Source organism: Clarias gariepinus, chromosome 2 (assembly GCF_024256425.1).
Source record: "Clarias gariepinus isolate MV-2021 ecotype Netherlands chromosome 2, CGAR_prim_01v2, whole genome shotgun sequence".
Classification (NCBI taxonomy): domain Eukaryota; kingdom Metazoa; phylum Chordata; class Actinopteri; order Siluriformes; family Clariidae; genus Clarias; species Clarias gariepinus.
The window spans coordinates 28948264-28970602 of record NC_071101.1 but is presented as its reverse complement, the minus strand read 5'-3'; the positions used below and the strand labels follow the sequence as shown (position 1 = coordinate 28970602).

Below are 22339 nucleotides of genomic sequence, written 5' to 3'. Positions count from 1 at the left end.
TTATTTATTAAAAATCAATAATGCATAAGAGATTAACTAAATTTTGTCAAAATAACTGACTGGAGTGAAAGTAAACTTAAGGCCATGGTAATATTTTTATCATGTAATTATTATAATTATAGTTTGTAACTTCCACTTCTGTGCATTTTAATCTTGTGTTTTGATGTTTAACAGGCAACTACCTGTTTCACTTCCCATGACATGAAGCTCAATCTTGAACAATAGTTTTAGCAACTGTTAATTTTATGCTAAACAGCAATTCGTGCAAATTATATAAATAAATATATAAATATATATATGTATATATAAGTTTTGTCAAAACTTGCACTTTTGTCATTATTCTACATATACATATCAGACTGGTTTAAGCCCTAAAATGAGCATTTTGTTAGTAAAGTCTGAACTGTTGATGGTGTGTCAATAAAGAGAGCTACCAAACAGTTTATTGTTGTATTTTTATTACAAATGTTATGCTGTTTAAATGTGTTGTTGTCAAAAGGAAGAATGATAAAAATGATCACTGCAATGATAAATAAAACAAGAAGCAGGAAGGTGAGTTTTAGAGATACTTTAACTACACCAATTTACTGACATAGCTGTCAGTAAATTGGGGTTAAAACTGCCACTCAGCTTAACTTTAAATCTAATTCTGTTCTCTGGCTGCCATTTACGTGTTAACTTGGACAAAATTCAAACCTAAACCAGTCAACAAATAAGATTCAGGGTTTCAGCTTGCTCAGATTCCCATGAACATCACATTCAAGTGGCTTTAGGAGAACGAATGGACAGTTACAGATTATGCATAATCTCTCTTCAGAGTATTATTTTTTTAAGGCCTGTAACCTACAAACAATATGTGTTTTCTTTAAGAGTCTCATTCGACCGTAGCTCAGGCCAGAAAATGCTTAATCAGCCATTTCCACGTCTTCTGCCAGTTTCTGCACCATTTTGTCTTCCAGCTGTTTGGTTTTTCCTACGTAAAGAGAAAGGAATAGAATATACAGGTTAACATAAATGTAGGCTGCTGTGCTGCTTTAAAATCATACACATTACACTACGTAAAATGATCAGATCCATTAATAAACAAGAAATCTATTGAAAGAATCAGAATTAAAGTAGAAAAAACCCTTGCATACTATAACTGGCAGCCTAGAGTGTACTGAACAGTGCAAGATGTAACTGATTATTCAGAGAATCATGTAATGGTACTTAATACTTAATAAGTATTAAAATGAGACCTAAGTGGCAAAAATATTACAGTTTTTGGAATCCCCAACCCTCCAATCAGCACCACACGGCCCTGTGTGTCCAGTGTGTAATTATGTATTATTATCTTTGCATGCTCAGGTTCCTCAATGAGCAAGTCTTCCTTTTCCATCCAAAGTAAATATAATTTGTTTACTTCTTCATCCAATAATTCTATGGATCTCACGAGTCATCAGACAGAGTAATCACTCAATATTGAAAGTCAATATTCCCACTGTCTATGAATCCCATGTGATGTACACAAAGCTCCTTGGATTTACAGTAAAAAAAATAAATAAATAAATTCAGTAAAAAGTTTTATATTTAAGAGGTTTATACGTGTAAACTGACAGGACATGTCACTCACCTGCATGCGATGCTCTGATGAGGTGGATGTTTTTCTTGACTTCGTTGATAGCTTCTGCCTTCTCCAGCTCTTTGCCCTTCTTCAGTCTTTAAAAAAAAAAAGTTACAAAGTTATTAAAATGAGTAGTGTGTCCTTAGCTTCTGCCCTCTATGAAATAAAACACTTATTATGCACAATGCACCCTATTCCCTAAATCCACTTTGTAATAATCATTAAGATTATAAAAGTCAGACATGTCTAGGCAGAAAAATCTTACCTGTTCATGATAAAACGAGCCTGTCGCTTCTGTTTGATGGCCTCGACCTTCTTCATGGCCTGCACTGTAAATGGGGGGGGGCACACAAAGCAATTACTCCAAAATGCATCTTTGTTATATAACACAAACAACTGAACATATATATGTGAGGAATAAAACAGACGAGGTGAGCTGTTCTAGTGATGGTGAAAAAAACAGCATGTCAAAGTGTTTTGTTCCTGTAACACCACAGCAATTTTTATCCATGATGAAGTGGTACATCATTAATACACAGCATACACTACAAATTGGGGAGGGAGAAATAGTGGTGTCTATGCAGTGATGTATCAAGATTATTTTGTTTAGCAACTGGCACACTGACTCTAAATCTGCAGGTGATGTGAAACACTGATGTTTTAACCAACACTGGTACCAGGGATGGTTCAACAGAAAGTTAATCAACACCTTCTGACTAATTGAATTTGCGATTTCATCAGCACTGTGAAAAAAACATAATTATTACCTGTCTTGTTCCATAACTCTCTCTGGTATTTGACAGGAATATTTCTGCGCTTTTCAAACTCCAGCGAGTTATCCTATATACACACACAAACAACAATTTTTTAATGCAGGTAAGGAGAATGAGGTGTTTTTGGGAACAGGCATCAGAGACGTATATTAACAGATGATTTACAGGTTCAAATAACATACCACTGTCAGTTCTTTGCCAGCAGCTTTTCTGAAAGCTTTGGTCCATCTGGTCTTTCTTGGATTGCGCTTCTTCTTGAAGTTCTTGTGACATTTCGATCTGCAAAATCTAAATACCTACAGGATAAAAATTTAATTAATAAACATTTTAAATTATAAAAAAAACATGAAAATCTCAAGGTTGAAGTCTAACATTATGTTTTTGTGCTTCATAAGAACATGTGGTTTAATGATTTTTTGCATCAGAGCATTAAAGAAAAAGGCAACAACTGTAATTTGCATTTTTTTATGTATGAATAAGTATAAATAAATAATTATTAAAAATAATTGACTTCATAATGTTGAAATTATAATTTCTATTAAATATATTATTATATTATAGATATTATGTAAATAATTTATAGGCTAGCATGGCACATAAACCAGCCTCCACATTATTTGTACAATTAATTTTAGGTCCCCTCAGATTATAAACAAGGTTGGTCACAAATCAGTACAAAGCATATAAATCATAATTTGAGAGAGTCAACGTTATCAATTACTGAAGCAATGGCTTCTAGATATAGTGAACTTATCTTGTGATTTTTTTTTCATCTGAAAAAAGTTTTTTTAATATACAAAATAAAAAAATAAAAAAATCCCGAAGGAATACTTATTCACGTGACTGGGGCTTGTTATAATATTTATATAAAACATGGCTTTGACAAAGTTGAAAAGAAATAGATGCAAGCAAATAGTAACTAGTAAATAGTAACTAAGGAGTCCTTAGAAATAGTTTGTTACACATTTGCTATTTAAACCTTGTTAAAGTAAATAACATTTCTCTTTCCCAAAGTCAAAGAGGTACAAATAAAAAAAAAGAATTCTTACTTTTTTTTCGTTAAAAAAGGGGGAAAAAAAAGATTTACATCATTTTTTTCCTTTGTGGACTCTTTTTAGGGTATTACATTCTGGTTACATTCGGAAGAAACTGTTATTTCACCCATCACAGTGGAAATTGTCATGTTTGATGTCTTTGTTGTTGGGATTTTGCTGTTACTGAGTGTTCTCTTTTATACACAAATGTAAATACTTAAAAATGAAGCCCTTTTATTCACTGGAAGAATAAGCTAAAACTTTTGTACAGGTCTCAGAAAACTGTTCTCCCTTCTAAATTAGTTCCATTTAATTTGAGGAAGACCGCAGGTTAGTTCCGTCCCTGTTATTTTATTTTTACTTTAGAGGTTTGTAAAATGCCTAATTTGTTGTATATACTTTAAGTGGAGGACAACAATGCTTTCGAAAATATCCCGATGAAGTTATTTCGTAAAAACCGCATTACATTATTAGCAATATTTCCGCTTTAGCGCGACCCTACCCATCACTCTCTCCTGACAAAGCTTAACACGCATGCGCAGACCCCCACAAAAATACGTCATATTTCGCTGCTGTAGTGCTACTGCTCCAACGGGTTAAGTTTAAGTAAATCGGGCATATTGTAAAACAAGACTTCTATGTGATCTACATCAGATTTATAAAGCAGCGTTTGAGTCCCTAAAGGATTATGTTTTATAAACGACGAATAACTTACATCTTACACAGCGAGTACATGGTGATATCACAAAATGTATGTTACAGCACCACGGTGAAACCAGGACCACATCTTACAAGACAATAATAACATCTACTACATCATATCGTCACCCACCAAGCGGATAACTATAGCGTACCATGAGCACTGTACAGTACACATTAACATCTTGTTTTATTATAAACCAGGTGTTAATTTTCCGCTGGTAACGCGGGTCATGCGTTATAAAATGGCCACGCTTGCTATTTCTTTATCTTTCACGTAAATATCAATTAAATAAACCCGTACCTTGCAGTCATTGCGAACAAACATCATCCCATGCCCGGGGTAGATCGGTCCGGAGCAAAAATAACACTTTTCGATACGCATTTTGTGTAAATAATTCTTGTGTTATTCGCCCATGTGTTTACGGTTTCAACATGGACCTCGAAAGGAAGTTGTTCAACGTCATTTCCTGTGTTAGGTCTCGTTGATCTTTTTGTCGCCCTCTGTAACGCAGGAGAGGAATCACAGCTTCAGCGCCAAAACTTAATTTAGTTTTTATAAGTTTACAGTAATAAAATAATAATAAAATTACATTTATCCAGTCTCTGCAGTATTGATGGAGAAATTAAGCTCAATGAAGCGCTGTAGCTTTGCAGTTTACTGCGTTAATAGATTTAAAACTTGTATAGTGTGCTTGTATACCAAATCACTTATATGTCTAAGTGAATTTTCCCATAAGAAATAATGGAAAGATAATGGAAACTCCAACGATTCGTTCCATAACACAAAAATATTCATAAAGAAATTATTAATACAAAATATAAAGTAAACATAAAATTTTGACTTGCACTGTACTTTTAAAAAGTCTTGTGGCTAAAGTAAGAGGAGAGAGGAGAGGAAGAGGGGGCTACTGTGTAGGACGACTTTCCCGCATACACACACATGCACACATTTCCGCGGATCCTCTACTAACGGAATCACTGCTCTGTCAGTAAACTTCTTTAACAAGGATTTTGTGCAAATGTGACATTGCATTGTCATTAAACAGATTTATCTTCCACATTCCTTTAATAAATACAGGCACAGGTGTTATCACTGTCAAGGGCTTGGGGTGTTATCACTGTCCAGGGCTTCAAATCCTGTCCTCCAGTTTATGTATGTGAAGGTAGCATGTTCTCCATTGGACTCCTCCAGGTACATCAGTTTCTTCCCACAGTCTAAAGACAGTAGGATGACTGAGTTTTTAAATGTGTGTGTGTGAGATGGTGAGAGAGCATTGGTTATTAAAACCAATCTAACTATCACATCACACCTAAACGCTTACTCAATGACAGAACATTTCAAGCTGGTTTTTACCCTTACTAAAAAAAACTGCAGTTTCTGGGATTTCTGTTTCTGGGACATTTTCTTTTGTGAAGTACAGTACAATCCAGTACAATGAAGTACAATGCAGTACAATGCAGTTGTATTAAAATATGATTCTATAACATGTGTGTATCCTAAAGCTGTATCATTAGGTGTTATTATATAAGATTATTGTTTGTTAAGCTTGTTTGCTGAATTTCAGAACATTGTAAGGCTTGTATTGGCTTTAGAGCTATTGTGGAGCTATTGTGTGTGGATTTAAGTGTTATTTTACCATGATATCCTCAATTGCATTTGGTTAGTGATATAAAGTTCAAAATGGGACCAATATGAAGCTACATCTCTGGTACATCTGTTTCTTCAGAGTTAAAGAACGGTAGGTTAGCAGTTTCATGTTAACAATTAGGCTTCTTTAGATCTTAGTTAGGGATTTAAACTATACATAATACATAACTATACACAATAAATTGGTTGCTACCGAAAAAAGAATTTTATCTGTTTTGTTAATCAAAATATAGGTTGGAAAAGCTAGAAAAATGGGTGGGAATTGCCTTACAGTATAATGTCTCAAAGATAAGTGCGTTAAAAAAAATTCCCAGTCATTTAAGGTTTTGCTGTCTGATTGTCTATAAAAATGCACATTACCCAAGTGGTGTTCCAGGGTGAAAACAGAAAGACTGTCAGGCATGTCAGAATACATGATCTGAACTGTGTTTCAGCTGGAAAATTAACAGAACCATTTTGGGTTTTGGGGACCTATAAGACTATAAGATAGAAACTTGTTTTAAAAAGAATATAATTTTGAAGCTTTAACTTAGAGTTACAGTATACAATGTGATGGGTATCACTACTACACTTCATGTTCTGTGTCTTTTGGCAGCTGGAATTGACATGTATTTGTTTTAATGTCATTGTATTTTTTAAATATAGTAGCACCGCTACTATAGCACTTCAAACACGCAGGAGCAACATAGACATTAACTTCTGTCTACTCCTGGGAGAGTGCTATGGTTTAACAATCTCAATAAAAGAGTTATTGTTAAGTTAAACGGATGACAATTTGACTTCTGTACAACAACCACGCACATACACAGATGGCTAAATATATGAAAAAAGAAAAAATATGATAAAGCTCTTTAAAATAACCAATAAAACAACATGCAAGAGGGATTGCTGTTGTGCTTGATATCATCACGGCTAAGATGCAGTTATAGTCATGAGGACGCAGCCCAAATACTGATTTCCAGCACAACAGCACGACCTCGAGTGTAATATTGGTTTCATACAACAGTTCCACAAACACTGTTTATTGTAAAGATATTGTGATTTGTTTTTTAGGTGCACCTCCAGGGTCAGGGATCGATTCTTGGCCAGGTTCGATTCCCACCTCTGTTTGCATGGAGTTTAGATGTTCTCTCCGTGATTGGTAGGTTTTCTCCGGTTATTCCACTTTCCTCCCATAGTCCAAAAACATTCAGACTAGGCTAATTGGGATTCCTAAATTGCTTGTGGTGTTTAAATGAGTGTGTGTGTGAGCCATGCAATGGATTGGCACCCTGTACATAGGCTTCAGGCCCCCGCGACCCTGAATACAGGATTAAATGGTATAGGCGATAAGTAAGTGAGTGAATGATTTGTTTCTTTATTTAACCAGTTAATTTGCTCCAACAACAAATATCCTTCTCTACCTGGCAGAAGTAACTAACTGTGACTGGCAGAGCTGGTGACTGACAGTTATTGTAACAGGGATAAAAGTTGGTTTAAATTCTTACTGGCACTATATAGGCAAAAATACCAGTACTAAAAAAGAATTAATTGTCGGGGAAATCCTAAAAACTAAAAAGAAAATCAATTTGTCCATTTTAAAGCTTCTACAGGCTCTGTGGCACAATTACTTGTTAATATTATGCTCTCATTTGTATTTATTTGTTTTTTGTTTTTCCATTCTTGTTTCTGTTACTCTGTGGGACAGGCAGTCACATTGCAAATTGTATGTCATGTGACCTAATCAGTGGCTGAATGAATGCACATGCCTGTCTAATTAAAAGTATGCCAGTCAGAGCAACTGGAAGATAAGGAAAAGTACTACGTATTTCGTGTGTGCTCTGCTAACATTACTGCACAATTAAAATGTTATTGTTCTATTACAAAACCATGGAGGTGGTGGACAGTCCTGTAAATATTGTAAGTTTCTCTTTATATCACCAATTATTCTGCTGTAGAAAATCCACTCTCTCAACTTCCAGGTTTTGTGGTTAAATCCCAAAGAGCATTAAATGGAAGGCTAGTGCACTAGTGTGTACAATCACTTGTTCAACAAACCAAGTGGTGCACTTGATTATCGGGAGAGGGGGATTTAGGATTCGGCCTTGTGTTAGAAGCTAGTTATCTTTGTAGCTCACCTTAGGCATGAATAAAACAACACTGGAGCATTTCATAAAATGACTTAGAAACAGCTATTTAATAGCTATAAATGTGTTATTTAAACTTTTAAATAGTGGTTTGGGCGGGTAGCTGCTCTCTCCTGAGTATGGCAGACCATACTAACCTCCTTTCACTCCTGCTCGCGACGACAGTTACCGACTGTAATGAATGGTTATCACAAAACACCTGTGATGCAGAGTGATAGTGATGGTGATATATATATGTATGTATCTCCCAGTACTGTTACTATCTATTATCACCACTCGTGGAAAGCCTGTTGTCCAATATGATTACTCAGTTGGAAATAACTGGTGTATGAGTCTATTGCTCATATCTGGTTTCTGGATGAACCACTCATCATGGGAATGAGTTTGTTTCCCTAAGGCATTAAACCTTTAGCACCTGTGCATTACAAGAGCATACACAAACACAGACATGTACTAATGCATACAAAATAAATGTAAGTTAATTATATTTTACATATTGTTATTTATATTTAACAATAACAGAGCCATTTATACATATTTACATTATTTACAGTCATTGCAACACATTAAATACACAAAATAAGGTACTGAGGAGATTCTGGCTGCCTCCAGGTGCTTTTTAGTTTTGTGTCACTGTTTCTCCCTGGCCTCCTGAACACAAATCCACTGATGTGACAGGATCTGCTTGAGTGTTGGTCGTCTTTTAGGGTCTCGTTGTAGGCACAACTTTATCAGACTGCAAGAAGCTGTGTGTGCATTAACGTAATTAGTTAAAAATTAACTTTTCTAACCTTCTAAAGCTTTAAATGTTTATATTTTCTGTCATGTAGGCTTTTTCTTAAATAGTTTTCCTTCTAACCATTTTGCAGTGGAGGTTTTCTTACCCTCAGACAGATGATCAGAAAAGTCCACGTGGCCATTTACAATATCTTTGGCTTTACAGAAAAGCTCTTTTCCACATAACAGGTGGTACAGGAATACACCAAGACCCCAGACGGTGGCAGGTTCCGCCTCGTACTCTCCTTTGATGATCCATTCGGGTGGACAGAAAGTCGTCGTGCCTAAATGGAAGACGGAGAAGAAGTATTGCATTAAGGTTACAAAAACGATCCACCATGAATTCCTATCAAATCAGCTCATCTTTAAGCTACAATTACCTGCAAATTCCGTGTAGGGGGTGTTCTTCAGCAGATCTCCACAGCCGAAATCGATCAGCTTTATCTCGAGAGTACGAGGGTTCAGCAGAATGTTTTCCGCCTTGATGTCCCGATGGAAGACACCCCGGTCACTACAGTGATGTGCAGCGTGAATAACTTGCTGCGTGATGATGCGAGCCATTGATTCAGACATAGTTTCATTTTCGCAGTAGTCGAAGAGGTCAGTGCAGGGTTCGGGCCGCTCCAGGACCAGGATGACATGTGTGGATGTCTCGTGCCATTCCACCAACTCGATCACCAAGGGACAGCGAGGTGGCTCGCACACGAGCTTCATAAGCGCCACCTCAAGAGGGAGTCTGCGTGTGTCCCCAGGCTAAAAACACAATAGATATAGTTACAGTAGGACAGATGTGTGATGTCAAGTGTTATATTTGTCATCTAATAATGATTGAAAAGTAAAACTGTGTTTAACAAGGTGTGTTACTTTTAGCCATTACATGTTTTATCTAAAAAAATCACAAAAACAAGTGGTACAGTAAGTTCTCTTACAAGGGTGATGTAGGTGTCAATTCCAGGTTTGCGCATAAACTTTACGGCCACCTGTAACACAGAACTGCATATTTAATTTCACTGCTCTCATCTAACATTAGTACAATTTCCAACTCACTTAGAAGCAAAACAACTCTGTCTATTACCGGCAGTAATATTTACTGATCTACAAGTGGTGTATTCAGCAGTGCCTGTTAACTCCATATTTGCTGATATTTACCTTTTTACCGTCTGATTTTGCGAACTCCCGCGTGGACTGCACCACATCCTCCTTTCCCCAGCAAACGTCCCAAAATGTAATGACTGAAAAAGTCTGCTGTTAAAAAAAAAGGAGAAAAAAACAGAAAAGCTTTTTTTTACAAATCCAGCCTAGTGAGACTTCTACAGGAGTCCAACATGTTAAATTAAATGTCTGATTGTGGAAAGAGTGTTCTGATTGTGTTCCTGTTTTCTGTCTCGTACCTCTCTTTTCAGTCTTGACGTTGGTCTCTTCCTTCTCTGTTCTCTTCTTCGCCTTCACTGCAGGGCCTTCACAAGGAACGGACACCCTGTTTCTCTCTCTCTCCTTTATAGTGATAGACGGGGTTGCCTCTACACAGGGGTCAGCCTTTGCAGACTTCACATCCATCTCTTCTGACCCTCTTCTCATCTTGGGCTGGGGATCAGATTCTTCCTCAAGATTCAACCTTTTTCTCTTCATGAGATACTCTGTCCTTTCTTTTCCAGTAAAGGGTGGGTCCGCTTATGAAATAATTTTATACATTACTAGGACTGACTGATACACATAATCATATATAGTCACTTTCATCATGAAGGGATACACTTCAGAAGTCTTACATGTTCTTGATATGATTTAATTCCATCCCTAAACTGAGTGTGACTTCCTACTACAGCTACTATATAAACTAGTGTTTAATGTACTGCTCTCTCAGAAGGTGGTGAGAACATCATGTCCCCATCCTCAACGTGTACATTAAGAATTAATGTTTTTTCCACACAACAATAGTAAAAATAAACTTACTGTTTGCTGGACAACAGAGAGTCATCACGTTTGTAATTTTTTACAGAATTTAGTGTGGTAAAATAAATGTTTAAATCTCTCTCTCTCTCTCTCTCTCTCTGTGCTTTTCTCTGTCTGTAAGCGATGTGTTGTGAGTAGCTTGGGCTCTGTGACATCATCATGTTCTAAAGACGCTTCTGCACAATTTGAAAGATGCAGCAGGAGAATCAGCCTAAAGTTTATAAACAACGTCCTAAATTATCTCCCTTCAATTCATAAGAAGAAAATATCCTACAGTGGTTTTAAACCTTACTGTACTAAAATTACTATAATAAATACTACAGGTTACTACAGTGTGTAGTAAATACTAGAGGTCGGTCTGGACTAAACCCCCCATATTTTTAAATAATCACATCGGCCGATGCCTGAGTTTATTAAGCCGATGAACAGGATCTGCCCCGTGTTGCTGTGATGGCGAGATAAAGTCTCATTTAGGTGTCGAGGATTCCCAGACAATATTTTCACCAAAAAGTTTCATTCCATGACACTTTATTTAAGAGCTCGTTATACTGCCATCTAGTGGACAAAGTTTGTGTAGCAAATAGATCCTAACATCGCAAACAGCATCATTAATATGGACATGCAGCTTGCAAGTAATATTGTTAATCATCATTTAAGCTCCAGACATGTTTTTCTCCCCAATGTTACCAGGGGGCTCTGTAATAAAGTAAGATTGTAAGATTCACTGTGCAAAGAAAAAGCTAGTGTAAATAAGTACAATTTCTCAATCTTTAAAAATGAAGTAAAGACCACAGAGGTGAAAAGTAGTTTTAAATCTCATAAGTTTCTTTTCATATTTCCACTTATTCTGCTTTAGAAAATCTGCTCTGTTCACTTCCAGCTTCCGGTGTTAAATCCCCAAATACTGTTAAATCGAAAGCTAGTGCACGAGGGTGTAGAATACTGTAACATGTTTAACACAACAAGTAGTGCACTTGATTATCGGACAGAGAGGGATTTGGGATTTAGCCTTTAGCACTACCTTATTTTTAAAAGACCAAACCCGTTGACCCATGCTGTGAATGTAGTAAAGCGTTTGTCTAAAATTTACTAGTCCCAAGTGTAAATTAATGCCACTACACAAATGAAAGGAATATCATTTTACACACTTATATAATTAGGTATTTAAATACTGTGATTAAAAATGTTGTTACTGGACAACACATTAATTTTAGTGGAAATATGGTTAATTGAAAGAGTCATTTTCAACTCCTGGCTTGAGAGATCTGAAGCGGATGCACTTCCTCCTTTTGTTTACCCCTCCCTCTCTCTGTTTATTAATTCAGTAATCTCTTTTTGGATTATGTTTGAAAAAACAAAACACTTTCTGTAAGACATTGTCTTACACAGTGTATTTCCTTATTTATTTATTTTTATTTCAAATAATATGTTGAATTTATCTCTCATTTGTCTTAAAATGTAATTATTTCTCTTCTAAATTACCAGTTTCCTTATCCAAATTTAACCAGCAGTAAAAGTATTCATCACTTATCCAAATCATTGAATTCAGGTGTTCCAATCACTTTCATGGTTACAGGTGTATTAAATCAAGCACCCAGGCATGCAGACGCTCTTACAAACATTTGTAAAAGTATGGGTCGCTCTCAGGAGTTCAGTGAATTCCAGCATGGTACCGTGATAGGATGTCACCTGTGCAATAAGTCGTGAAATTTCCTTACTACTAAATATTCCACAGTTAACTGTTAGGAAATTTATAACAAAGTGGAAGCGATTAAGAAACGACATCAACTCAGCCACAATGTGGTAGGCCATGGAAAATCACAGAGCGGGGTCAGAGGATCTAATTTTCGGTTATTTCTTACTCATTGCTAAGAAATCAAGAGATGAGAAATAAAGCTTACCAAAGCATACTGAACTTAAAACCTGCTACGGAAAAAATACATGCAGTATACAAACAAAGTCCCAAACCGATCTCAACATCTCAAAGAATTCAGAAGAAAATGGAACAAAATATTAAAGCTTTTACGTCTTAAATGAAGTACCACAAAACAACAATGGACCACACTTCTGAAACGCATGGTGCACGACGTCACCAACTTTCTGCAGTGTCAATAGCTACAGACCTCCAAACTTTGTGTTCTTTAGATTAGCTCAAGAACTGTGCGTAGAGAGCTTTATGGAATGGGTTTCCATAGCCGAGTTACTGCATCCAAGCCCTACATCACTAAGTGATGGGGTGGTGTAAAGCATGCCGCTACTGGACTCTAGAACAGTGGAAATGTGTTCTCTGGAGTAATGAATCAGGCTTCTCTATCTGGCACTCCCATGGAAGAGTCTGGGTTTGCGAGGAGAACGGTACTTCTTATGATGTGAAGTTGTTTTTCAGGAGTTGGACTCGGCCCCTTAGCTCCAGTGAAAGGAACTCTTAACACTTCAGAATAACAAGCCATTTGGGACAATTTAATACTCCCAACTTTGTGGGAACAGTTTGGGGACGACCCCTTCCTGTTCTAACATGACTGCGCACCAGTACACAATGCAAAGTCCATAAAGACTTGACTGACCTGCAACCCGAAAGAACACCTTTGAGAATGAATTCGAGCGAGCCAGGCCTTCTCGTTCAACATCAGTGTCTGACCTCACAAATGCTTTTCTGGAAGAATGGTCGAAAAATTTCCATAAACACACTCATAAACCTTGTGGGCCTCCCGAGAATAGTTGAAGCTTTTATAGCTGCAAAGGGTGAGCCATCATCATATTAAACGTTAGGGATTTAGAATTGGATGTTAAACAAGTTCATATGCATGTGACGGCAGACTAACAAATACTTTTGGCAATACATTGGAATCTTGGATTGCAAGAAACTTGCGAGCATTTAGCAATTTTTTAAATAACTTTTAACTCGAATCTTGTCTTGATTTACAAGTACTGTAGTACGTATATCTGTCTGTATATGTATGTCTGCAGAGCGTCGCATGATCACAGCTGAGCCAATGGTTCTTCTCTCTCTCACGCTATGGGATTGTGGGTAATCATCTCCCACACTCAGTCTCAGTACGCATCATCACTCTCATAGTCAACATCCATGCATGCGTCTACTTGTTTACTATATCATTGTGACCGTGTGTGTGCATGCACAATAAAACTTTTTTTTTTCATTTTATGTCCAAGTGTAATGACTGTTCTTTAGAAATTGTACTGCAACAAACTGCAAAAAAACTGTGTGTATTCTGGTATACATAACATTGTCTGTGAAAACCCATCTAAATCTTTTTTTTGTGATTCACTGTTTTCTACAGAAAATTCTTGTAAAATGGTTTAATGTAAAACCACTGAATGGCTCTAAAAAATAAAAGACTTTAGCTGGGTTTTCATAGAATAGACCACATATTGTCTCAGAACACTTATGCTCTTCACTAAGGCAAAATTATTTAATGAAAGGGTCGCTTTACTGCATGCATGGACTATTCTTTAAAATTAAGTTACATATACAAGTATAACATGCTATTAATGTTAAATAACACTTTGGCTGACAAAATATGATAAACATTTCCCAATTAGCACGTCCCAATTAGCCACTCTGGCTGTGTCTCCAACATACACACACGAACACAGACATGAACCAGTATTATTAAAAAATAAATTTAAGTTTATTACAATTTACATTTTTTTAACACATTTTTTACATATTGTTATTTACATTTTACAGTATGAGTGAGCCTTTTATTTTAACAGTCATTGCAACACATTATACACACACAATAAGGTACTGAGGAGATTCTTGCTGCCTCCAGGTGCTTTTTCCTTTTGTGTCACTGTTTCTCCCTGGCCTCCTGAACACAGAACCACTGATGTGACAGGATCTGCTTGAGTGTTGGTCGTCTTTTAGGGTCTCGTTGTAGGCACAACTTTATCAGACTGCAGGAAGCTGTGTATGCATTAACATAAGTGGTTAAAAATGAACTTTTCTAACCTTCTAAAACTTTAAATGTTTATATTTTCTGTCATGTAGGCTTTTTCTTAATTAGTTTTCTTTCTAACCATTTTGCTGTGGAGGTTTTCCAGCTTTGTGTACGGGTTAGAATGTAAAGCATCTGTATTTTTCTTACCCTCAGACAGATGATCAGGAAAGTCCACGTGGCCATTTACAACATCTTTGGCTTCACTGAAAAGCTCTTCTCCACATAACAGTTGGTACAGGAATACACCAAGACCCCAGACGGTGGCAGGTTCCGCCTCGTACTCTCCTTTGACGATCCATTCGGGTGGACAGAAAGTCGTCGTGCCTGAATGAAAGACGGAGAAGCAGTGTTGCATTAAGGTTACAAAAACGATCCACCATGAATTCCTATCAAATCAGCTCATCTTAAAGCTACAATTACCTGCATATTCCGTGTAGGGGGTGTTCTTCAGCAGATCTCCACAGCCGAAATCGATCAGCTTTATCTCGAGAGTTTGAGGGTTCAGCAGAATGTTTTCCGCCTTGATGTCCCGATGGAAGACACCCCGGTCACTACAGTGATGTGCAGCGTTAATAACTTGCCGCGTGATGATGCGAGCCATTGATTCAGACATAGTTTCATTTTCGCAGTAGTCGAAGAGGTCAGTGCAGGGTTCGGGCCGCTCCAGGACCAGGATGACATGTGTGGATGTCTCGTGCTATTCCACCAATTCGATGACCAAGGGACAGCGAGGTGGCTCGCACACGAGCTTCATGAGTGCCACCTCAAGAGGGAGTCTGCGTGTGTCCCCAGGCTAAAAACACAATAGATATAGTTACAGTAGGACAGATGTGTGATGTCAAGTGTTATATTGGTCATCTAATAATGATTGAAAAGTAAAACTGTGTTTAAGGAGGTGTGTTACTTTTCCCCATCACATGTTTCATCTAAAAAAAATCACAAAAACAAGTTTTAAGTTCTCTTACGAGGGTGATGTAGGTGTCAATTCTAGGTTTGCGCATAAACTTTACGGCCACCTGTAACACAGAACTGTATATTTAATTTCACTGCTCTCATCTAACATTAGTACAATTTCCAACTCACTAAGAAGCGAAACAACTCTATTCATTAACACAAGTCTATTACCAGCAGTAATATCTACTGATCTACAAGTGGTGTATTCAGCAGTGCCTGTTAACTCTATATTTGCTGATATTTACCTTTTTACCGTCTGATTTGCGAACTCCTGCGTGGACTGCACCACATCCTCCTTTCCCCAGCAAACGTCCCAAAATGTAGCGACTGAAAAAGTCTGCTGTTAAACAAAAAAAAAGGCGAAAAAAAAAACAGTAAAGCTTTCTTTTACAAATCCAGCTTTGTGAGACTTCTACAGGTAACGTCTGAGTCCAAAATGTTAAATTAAATGTCTGATTGGGGAAAGAGTGTTCTGATTGTGTTCCTGTTTTCTGTCTCGTACCTCTCTTTTCAGTCTTCACGTTGGTCTCTTCCTTCTCTGTTCTCCTCTTCTCCTTCACCTAAGGGCCTTCACAAGGAACGGACACCCTGTTTCTCTCTCTCTCTTTTATAGTGATAGAGGGCGTTGCCCCTACAGAGGTGTCCGCCTTTTTAGGCTTCACATCCATCTCTTCTGAACCTCTTCTCATCTTGGGCTGGGGATCAGATTCTTCCTCAAGATTCAACCTTTTTCTCTTCATGAGATACTCTGTCCTTTCTCTTCCTGTAAAGGGTGGGTCCGCTTATGAAATAATTTTATACATTACTAGGACTGACTGATACACATAATCATATATAGTCCCTTTTATCATGAAGGGATACACTTCAGAAGTCTTACATGTTCCTGATATGATTTAATTCCATCCCTAAACTGAGTGAGACTTAAACCTTAATTTCTATTCGCATATTTATACATAAATTCAGGACGGACATCATGGTATATGTCATATTCCTACTGATATTTAATGATTCTTCCTACTACAGCTACTATATAAACTAGTGTTTAATGTACTGCTCTCTCAGAAGGTGGTGAGAACATCATGTCCCCATCCTCAACGTGTACATTAAGAATTAATGTTTTTTCCACACAACAATAGTAAAAATAAACTTACTGTTTGCTGGACAACAGAGAGTCATCACGTTTGTAATTTTTTACAGAATTTAGTGTGGTAAAATAAATGTGTAAAATCTCTCTCTCTGTGCTTTTCTCTGTCTGTAAGCGATGTGTTGTGAGTAGCTTGGGCTCTGTGACATCATCATGTTCTAAAGACGCTTCTGCACAATTTGAAAGATGCAGCAGGAGAATCAGCCTAAAGTTTATAAACAACGTCCTAAATTATCTCCCTTCAATTCATAAGAAGAAAATATCCTACAGTGGTTTTAAACCTTACTGTACTAAAATTACTATAATAAATACTACAGGTTACTACAGTGTGTAGTAAATACTAGAGGTCGGTCGATTAATCTGGACTAAACCCCCCATATTTTTAAATAATCACATCGGCCGATGTCTGAGTTTATTAAGCCGATGAACAGGATCTGCCCCGTGTTGCTGTGATGGCGAGATAAAGTCTCATTTAGGTGTCGAGGATTCCCAGACAATATTTTCACCAAAAAGTTTCATTCCATGACACTTTATTTAAGAGCTCGTTATACTGCCATCTAGTGGACAAAGTTTGTGTAGCAAATAGATCCTAACATCGCAAACAGCATCATTAATATGGACATGCAGCTTGCAAGTAATATTGTTAATCATCATTTAAGCTCCAGACATGTTTTTCTCCCCAATGTTACCAGGGGGCTCTGTAATAAAGTAAGATTGTAATATTCACTGTGCAAAGAAAAAGCTAGTGTAAATAAGTACAATTTCTCAATCTTTAAAAATGAAGTAAAGACCACAGAGGTGAAAAGTAGTTTTAAATCTCATAAGTTTCTCTTCATCTTTCCACTTATTCTGCTTTAGAAAATCCGCTCTGTTCACTTCCAGCTTCCGGTGTTAAATCCCCAAATACTGTTAAATCGAAAGCTAGAGCACGAGGGTGTAGAATACTGTAACATGTTTAACACAACAAGTAGTGCACTTGATTATCGGACAGAGAGGGATTTGGGATTTAGCCTTTAGCACTACCTTATTTTTAAAAGACCAAACCCGTTGACCCATGCTGTGAATGTAGTAAAGCGTTTGTCTAAAATTTACTAGTCCCAAGTGTGAATTAATGCCACTACACAAATGAAAGGAATATCATTTTACACAGTTATATAATTAGGTATTTAAATACTGTGATTAAAAATGTTGTTACTGGACAACACATTAATTTTAGTGGAAATATGGTTAATTGGAAAGTCATTTTCAACTCCTGGCTTGAGAGATCTGAAGCGGATGCACTTCCTCCTTTTGTTTACCCCTCCCTCTCTCTGTTTATTAATTCAGTAATCTCTTTTTGGATTATGTTTGAAAAAACAAAACACTTGCTGTAAGACATTGTCTTACACAGTGTATTTCCTTATTTATTTATTTTTATTCCAAATAATATGTTGAATTTATCTCTCATTTGTCTTAAAATGTAATTATTTCTCTTCTAAATTACCAGTTTCCTTATCCAAATTTAACCAGCAGTAAAAGTATTCATCACTTATCCAAATCATTGAATTCAGGTGTTCCAATCACTTTCATGGTTACAGGTGTATTAAATCAAGCACCCAGGCATGCAGACCGCTCTTACAAACATTTGTAAAAGTATGGGTTGCTCTCAGGAGTTCAGTGAATTCCAGCATGGTACCGTGATAGGATGTCACCTGTGCAATAAGTCGTGAAATTTCCTTACTACTAAATATTCCACAGTTAACTGTTAGGAAATTTATAACAAAGTGGAAGCGATTAAGAAACGACATCAACTCAGCCACAATGTGGTAGGCCATGGAAAATCACAGAGCGGGGTCAGAGGATCTAATTTTCGGTTATTTCTTACTCATTGCTAAGAAATCAAGAGATGAGAAATAAAGCTTACCAAAGCATACTGAACTTAAAACCTGCTACGGAAAAAATACATGCAGTATACAAACAAAGTCCCAAACCGATCTCAACATCTCAAAGAATTCAGAAGAAAATGGAACAAAATATTAAAGCTTTTACGTCTTAAATGAAGTACCACAAAACAACAATGGACCACACTTCTGAAACGCATGGTGCACGACGTCACCAACTTTCTGCAGTGTCAATAGCTACAGACCTCCAAACTTTGTGTTCTTTAGATTAGCTCAAGAACTGTGCGTAGAGAGCTTCATGGAATGGGTTTCCATAGCCGAGTTACTGCATCTAAGCCCTACATCACTAAGTGATGGGGTGGTGTAAAGCATGCCGCTACTGGACTCTAGAACAGTGGAAATGTGTTCTCTGGAGTAATGAATCAGGCTTCTCTATCTGGCACTCCCATGGAAGAGTCTGGGTTTGCGAGGAGAACGGTACTTCTTATGATGTGAAGTTGTTTTTGAGGAGTTGGACTTGGCCCCTTAGCTCCAGTGAAAGGAACTCTTAACACTTCAGCATAACAAGCCATTTGGGACAATTTAATACTCCCAATTTTGTGGGAACAGTTTGGGGACGACCCCTTCCTGTTCCAACATGACTGCGCACCAGTGCACAATGCAAAGTCTATAAAGACATGGATGAGCCAGTTTGGTGTGGAAGAACTTGACTGGCCTGCAACCCGAAAGAACACCTTTGAGAATGAATTGGAGCGAGCCAGGCCTTCTCATTCAACATCAGTGTCTGACCTCACAAATGCTTTTCTGGAAGAAAGGTCGAAAAATTTCCATAAACACACTCATAAACCTTGTGGGCCTCCCGAGAATAGTTGAAGCTTTTATAGCTGCAAAGGGTGAGCCATCATCATATTAAACGTTAGGGATTTAGAATTGGATGTTAAACAAGTTCATATGCATGTGACGGCAGACTAACAAATACTTTTGGCAATACATTGGAATCTTGGATTGCAAGAAACTTGCGAGCATTTAGCAATTTTTTAAATAACTTTTAACTCGAATCTTGTCTTGATTTACAAGTACTGTAGTACGTATATCTGTCTGTATATGTATGTCTGCAGAGCGTCGCATGATCACAGCTGAGCCAATGGTTCTTCTCTCTCTCACGCTATGGGATTGTGGGTAATCATCTCCCACACTCAGTCTCAGTACGCATCGTCACTCTCATAGTCAACATCCATGCATGCGTCTACTTGTTTACTATATCATTGTGACCGTGTGTGTGCATGCACAATAAAACTTTTTTTTTTTCATTTTATGTCCAAGTGTAATGACTGTTCTTTAGAAATTGTACTGCAACAAACTGCAAAAAAACTGTGTGTATTCTGGTATACATAACATTGTCTGTGAAAACCCATCTAAATCTTTTTTTTGTGATTCACTGTTTTCTACAGAAAATTCTTGTAAAATGGTTTAATGTAAAACCACTGAATGGCTCTAAAAAATAAAAGACTTTAGCTGGGTTTTCATAGAATAGACCACATATTGTCTCAGAACACTTATGCTCTTCACTAAGGCAAAATTATTTAATGAAAGGGTCGCTTTACTGCATGCATGGACTATTCTTTAAAATTAAGTTACATATACAAGTATAACATGCTATTAATGTTAAATAACACTTTGGCTGACAAAATATGATAAACATTTCCCAATTAGCACGTCCCAATTAGCCACTCTGGCTGTGTCTCCAACATACACACACGAACACAGACATGAACCAGTATTATTAAAAAATAAATTTAAGTTTATTACAATTTACATTTTTTTAACACATTTTTTACATATTGTTATTTACATTTTACAGTATGAGTGAGCCTTTTATTTTAACAGTCATTGCAACACATTATACACACACAATAAGGTACTGAGGAGATTCTTGCTGCCTCCAGGTGCTTTTTCCTTTTGTGTCACTGTTTCTCCCTGGCCTCCTGAACACAGAACCACTGATGTGACAGGATCTGCTTGAGTGTTGGTCGTCTTTTAGGGTCTCGTTGTAGGCACAACTTTATCAGACTGCAGGAAGCTGTGTATGCATTAACATAAGTGGTTAAAAATGAACTTTTCTAACCTTCTAAAACTTTAAATGTTTATATTTTCTGTCATGTAGGCTTTTTCTTAATTAGTTTTCTTTCTAACCATTTTGCTGTGGAGGTTTTCCAGCTTTGTGTACGGGTTAGAATGTAAAGCATCTGTATTTTTCTTACCCTCAGACAGATGATCAGGAAAGTCCACGTGGCCATTTACAACATCTTTGGCTTCACTGAAAAGCTCTTCTCCACATAACAGTTGGTACAGGAATACACCAAGACCCCAGACGGTGGCAGGTTCCGCCTCGTACTCTCCTTTGACGATCCATTCGGGTGGACAGAAAGTCGTCGTGCCTGAATGAAAGACGGAGAAGCAGTGTTGCATTAAGGTTACAAAAACGATCCACCATGAATTCCTATCAAATCAGCTCATCTTAAAGCTACAATTACCTGCATATTCCGTGTAGGGGGTGTTCTTCAGCAGATCTCCACAGCCGAAATCGATCAGCTTTATCTCGAGAGTTTGAGGGTTCAGCAGAATGTTTTCCGCCTTGATGTCCCGATGGAAGACACCCCGGTCACTACAGTGATGTGCAGCGTTAATAACTTGCCGCGTGATGATGCGAGCCATTGATTCAGACATAGTTTCATTTTCGCAGTAGTCGAAGAGGTCAGTGCAGGGTTCGGGCCGCTCCAGGACCAGGATGACATGTGTGGATGTCTCGTGCTATTCCACCAATTCGATGACCAAGGGACAGCGAGGTGGCTCGCACACGAGCTTCATGAGTGCCACCTCAAGAGGGAGTCTGCGTGTGTCCCCAGGCTAAAAACACAATAGATATAGTTACAGTAGGACAGATGTGTGATGTCAAGTGTTATATTGGTCATCTAATAATGATTGAAAAGTAAAACTGTGTTTAAGGAGGTGTGTTACTTTTCCCCATCACATGTTTCATCTAAAAAAAATCACAAAAACAAGTTTTAAGTTCTCTTACGAGGGTGATGTAGGTGTCAATTCTAGGTTTGCGCATAAACTTTACGGCCACCTGTAACACAGAACTGTATATTTAATTTCACTGCTCTCATCCAACATTAGTACAATTTCCAACTTACTTAGAAGCGAAACAACTCTGTCTATTACCGGCAGTAATATCTACTGATCTACAAGTGGTGTATTCAGCAGTGCCTGTTAACTCTATATTTGCTGATATTTACCTTTTTACCGTCTGATTTGCGAACTCCTGCGTGGACTGCACCACATCCTCCTTTCCCCAGCAGACGGCCCAAAATGTAACGACTGAAAAAGTCTGCTGTTAAACAAAAAAAGGATAAAAAAAAAACAGTAAAGCTTTCTTTTACAAATCCAGCTTTGTGAGACTTCTACAGGTAACGTCCAAAATGTTGAAATAAATGTCTAATTGTGGAAAAAGTGTTCTGATTGTGTTCCTGTTTTCTGTCTCGTACCTCTCTTTTCAGTCTTCACGTTGGTCTCTTCCTTCTCTGTTCTCCTCTTCTCCTTCACCTCAGGGCCTTCACAAGGAACGGACGCCCTGTTTTTCTCTCTCTTTTTTATAATGATAGAGGGGGTTGCCTCTACACAGGTGTCAGCCTTTTCAGACTTCACATCCATCTCTTCTGACCCTCTTCTCATCTTGGGCTGGAGATCAGATTCTTCCTCAAGATTCAACCTTTTTCTCTTCAT

The 22339-nt window shown here is 37.5% G+C and overlaps 1 protein-coding gene and 3 pseudogenes across 1 annotated transcript; all 4 read right to left on the bottom strand.

Annotated features, from left to right (window-relative positions):
• Positions 1 to 441: 441 nt before the first annotated feature.
• rsl24d1 (ribosomal L24 domain containing 1) lies at positions 442 to 4562 on the bottom strand. Its single transcript, XM_053510648.1, has 6 exons — positions 4414 to 4562; positions 2559 to 2672; positions 2371 to 2443; positions 1869 to 1932; positions 1613 to 1698; positions 442 to 973 (listed from the first exon to the last, which is right to left on the bottom strand). The coding sequence occupies exons 1-6, from the start codon at positions 4492 to 4494 to the stop codon at positions 906 to 908; spliced, it is 486 nt and encodes a 161-aa protein (XP_053366623.1). The 5' UTR covers positions 4495 to 4562; the 3' UTR covers positions 442 to 905.
• A 3954-nt stretch (positions 4563 to 8516) lies between these two features.
• LOC128540766 (serine/threonine-protein kinase pim-2-like) lies at positions 8517 to 10292 on the bottom strand (annotated as a pseudogene).
• Positions 10293 to 14406: 4114 nt separating this feature from the next.
• On the bottom strand, positions 14407 to 16269 carry LOC128540755 (serine/threonine-protein kinase pim-2-like; annotated as a pseudogene).
• Positions 16270 to 20498: 4229 nt separating this feature from the next.
• On the bottom strand, positions 20499 to 22339 carry LOC128515164 (serine/threonine-protein kinase pim-2-like; annotated as a pseudogene).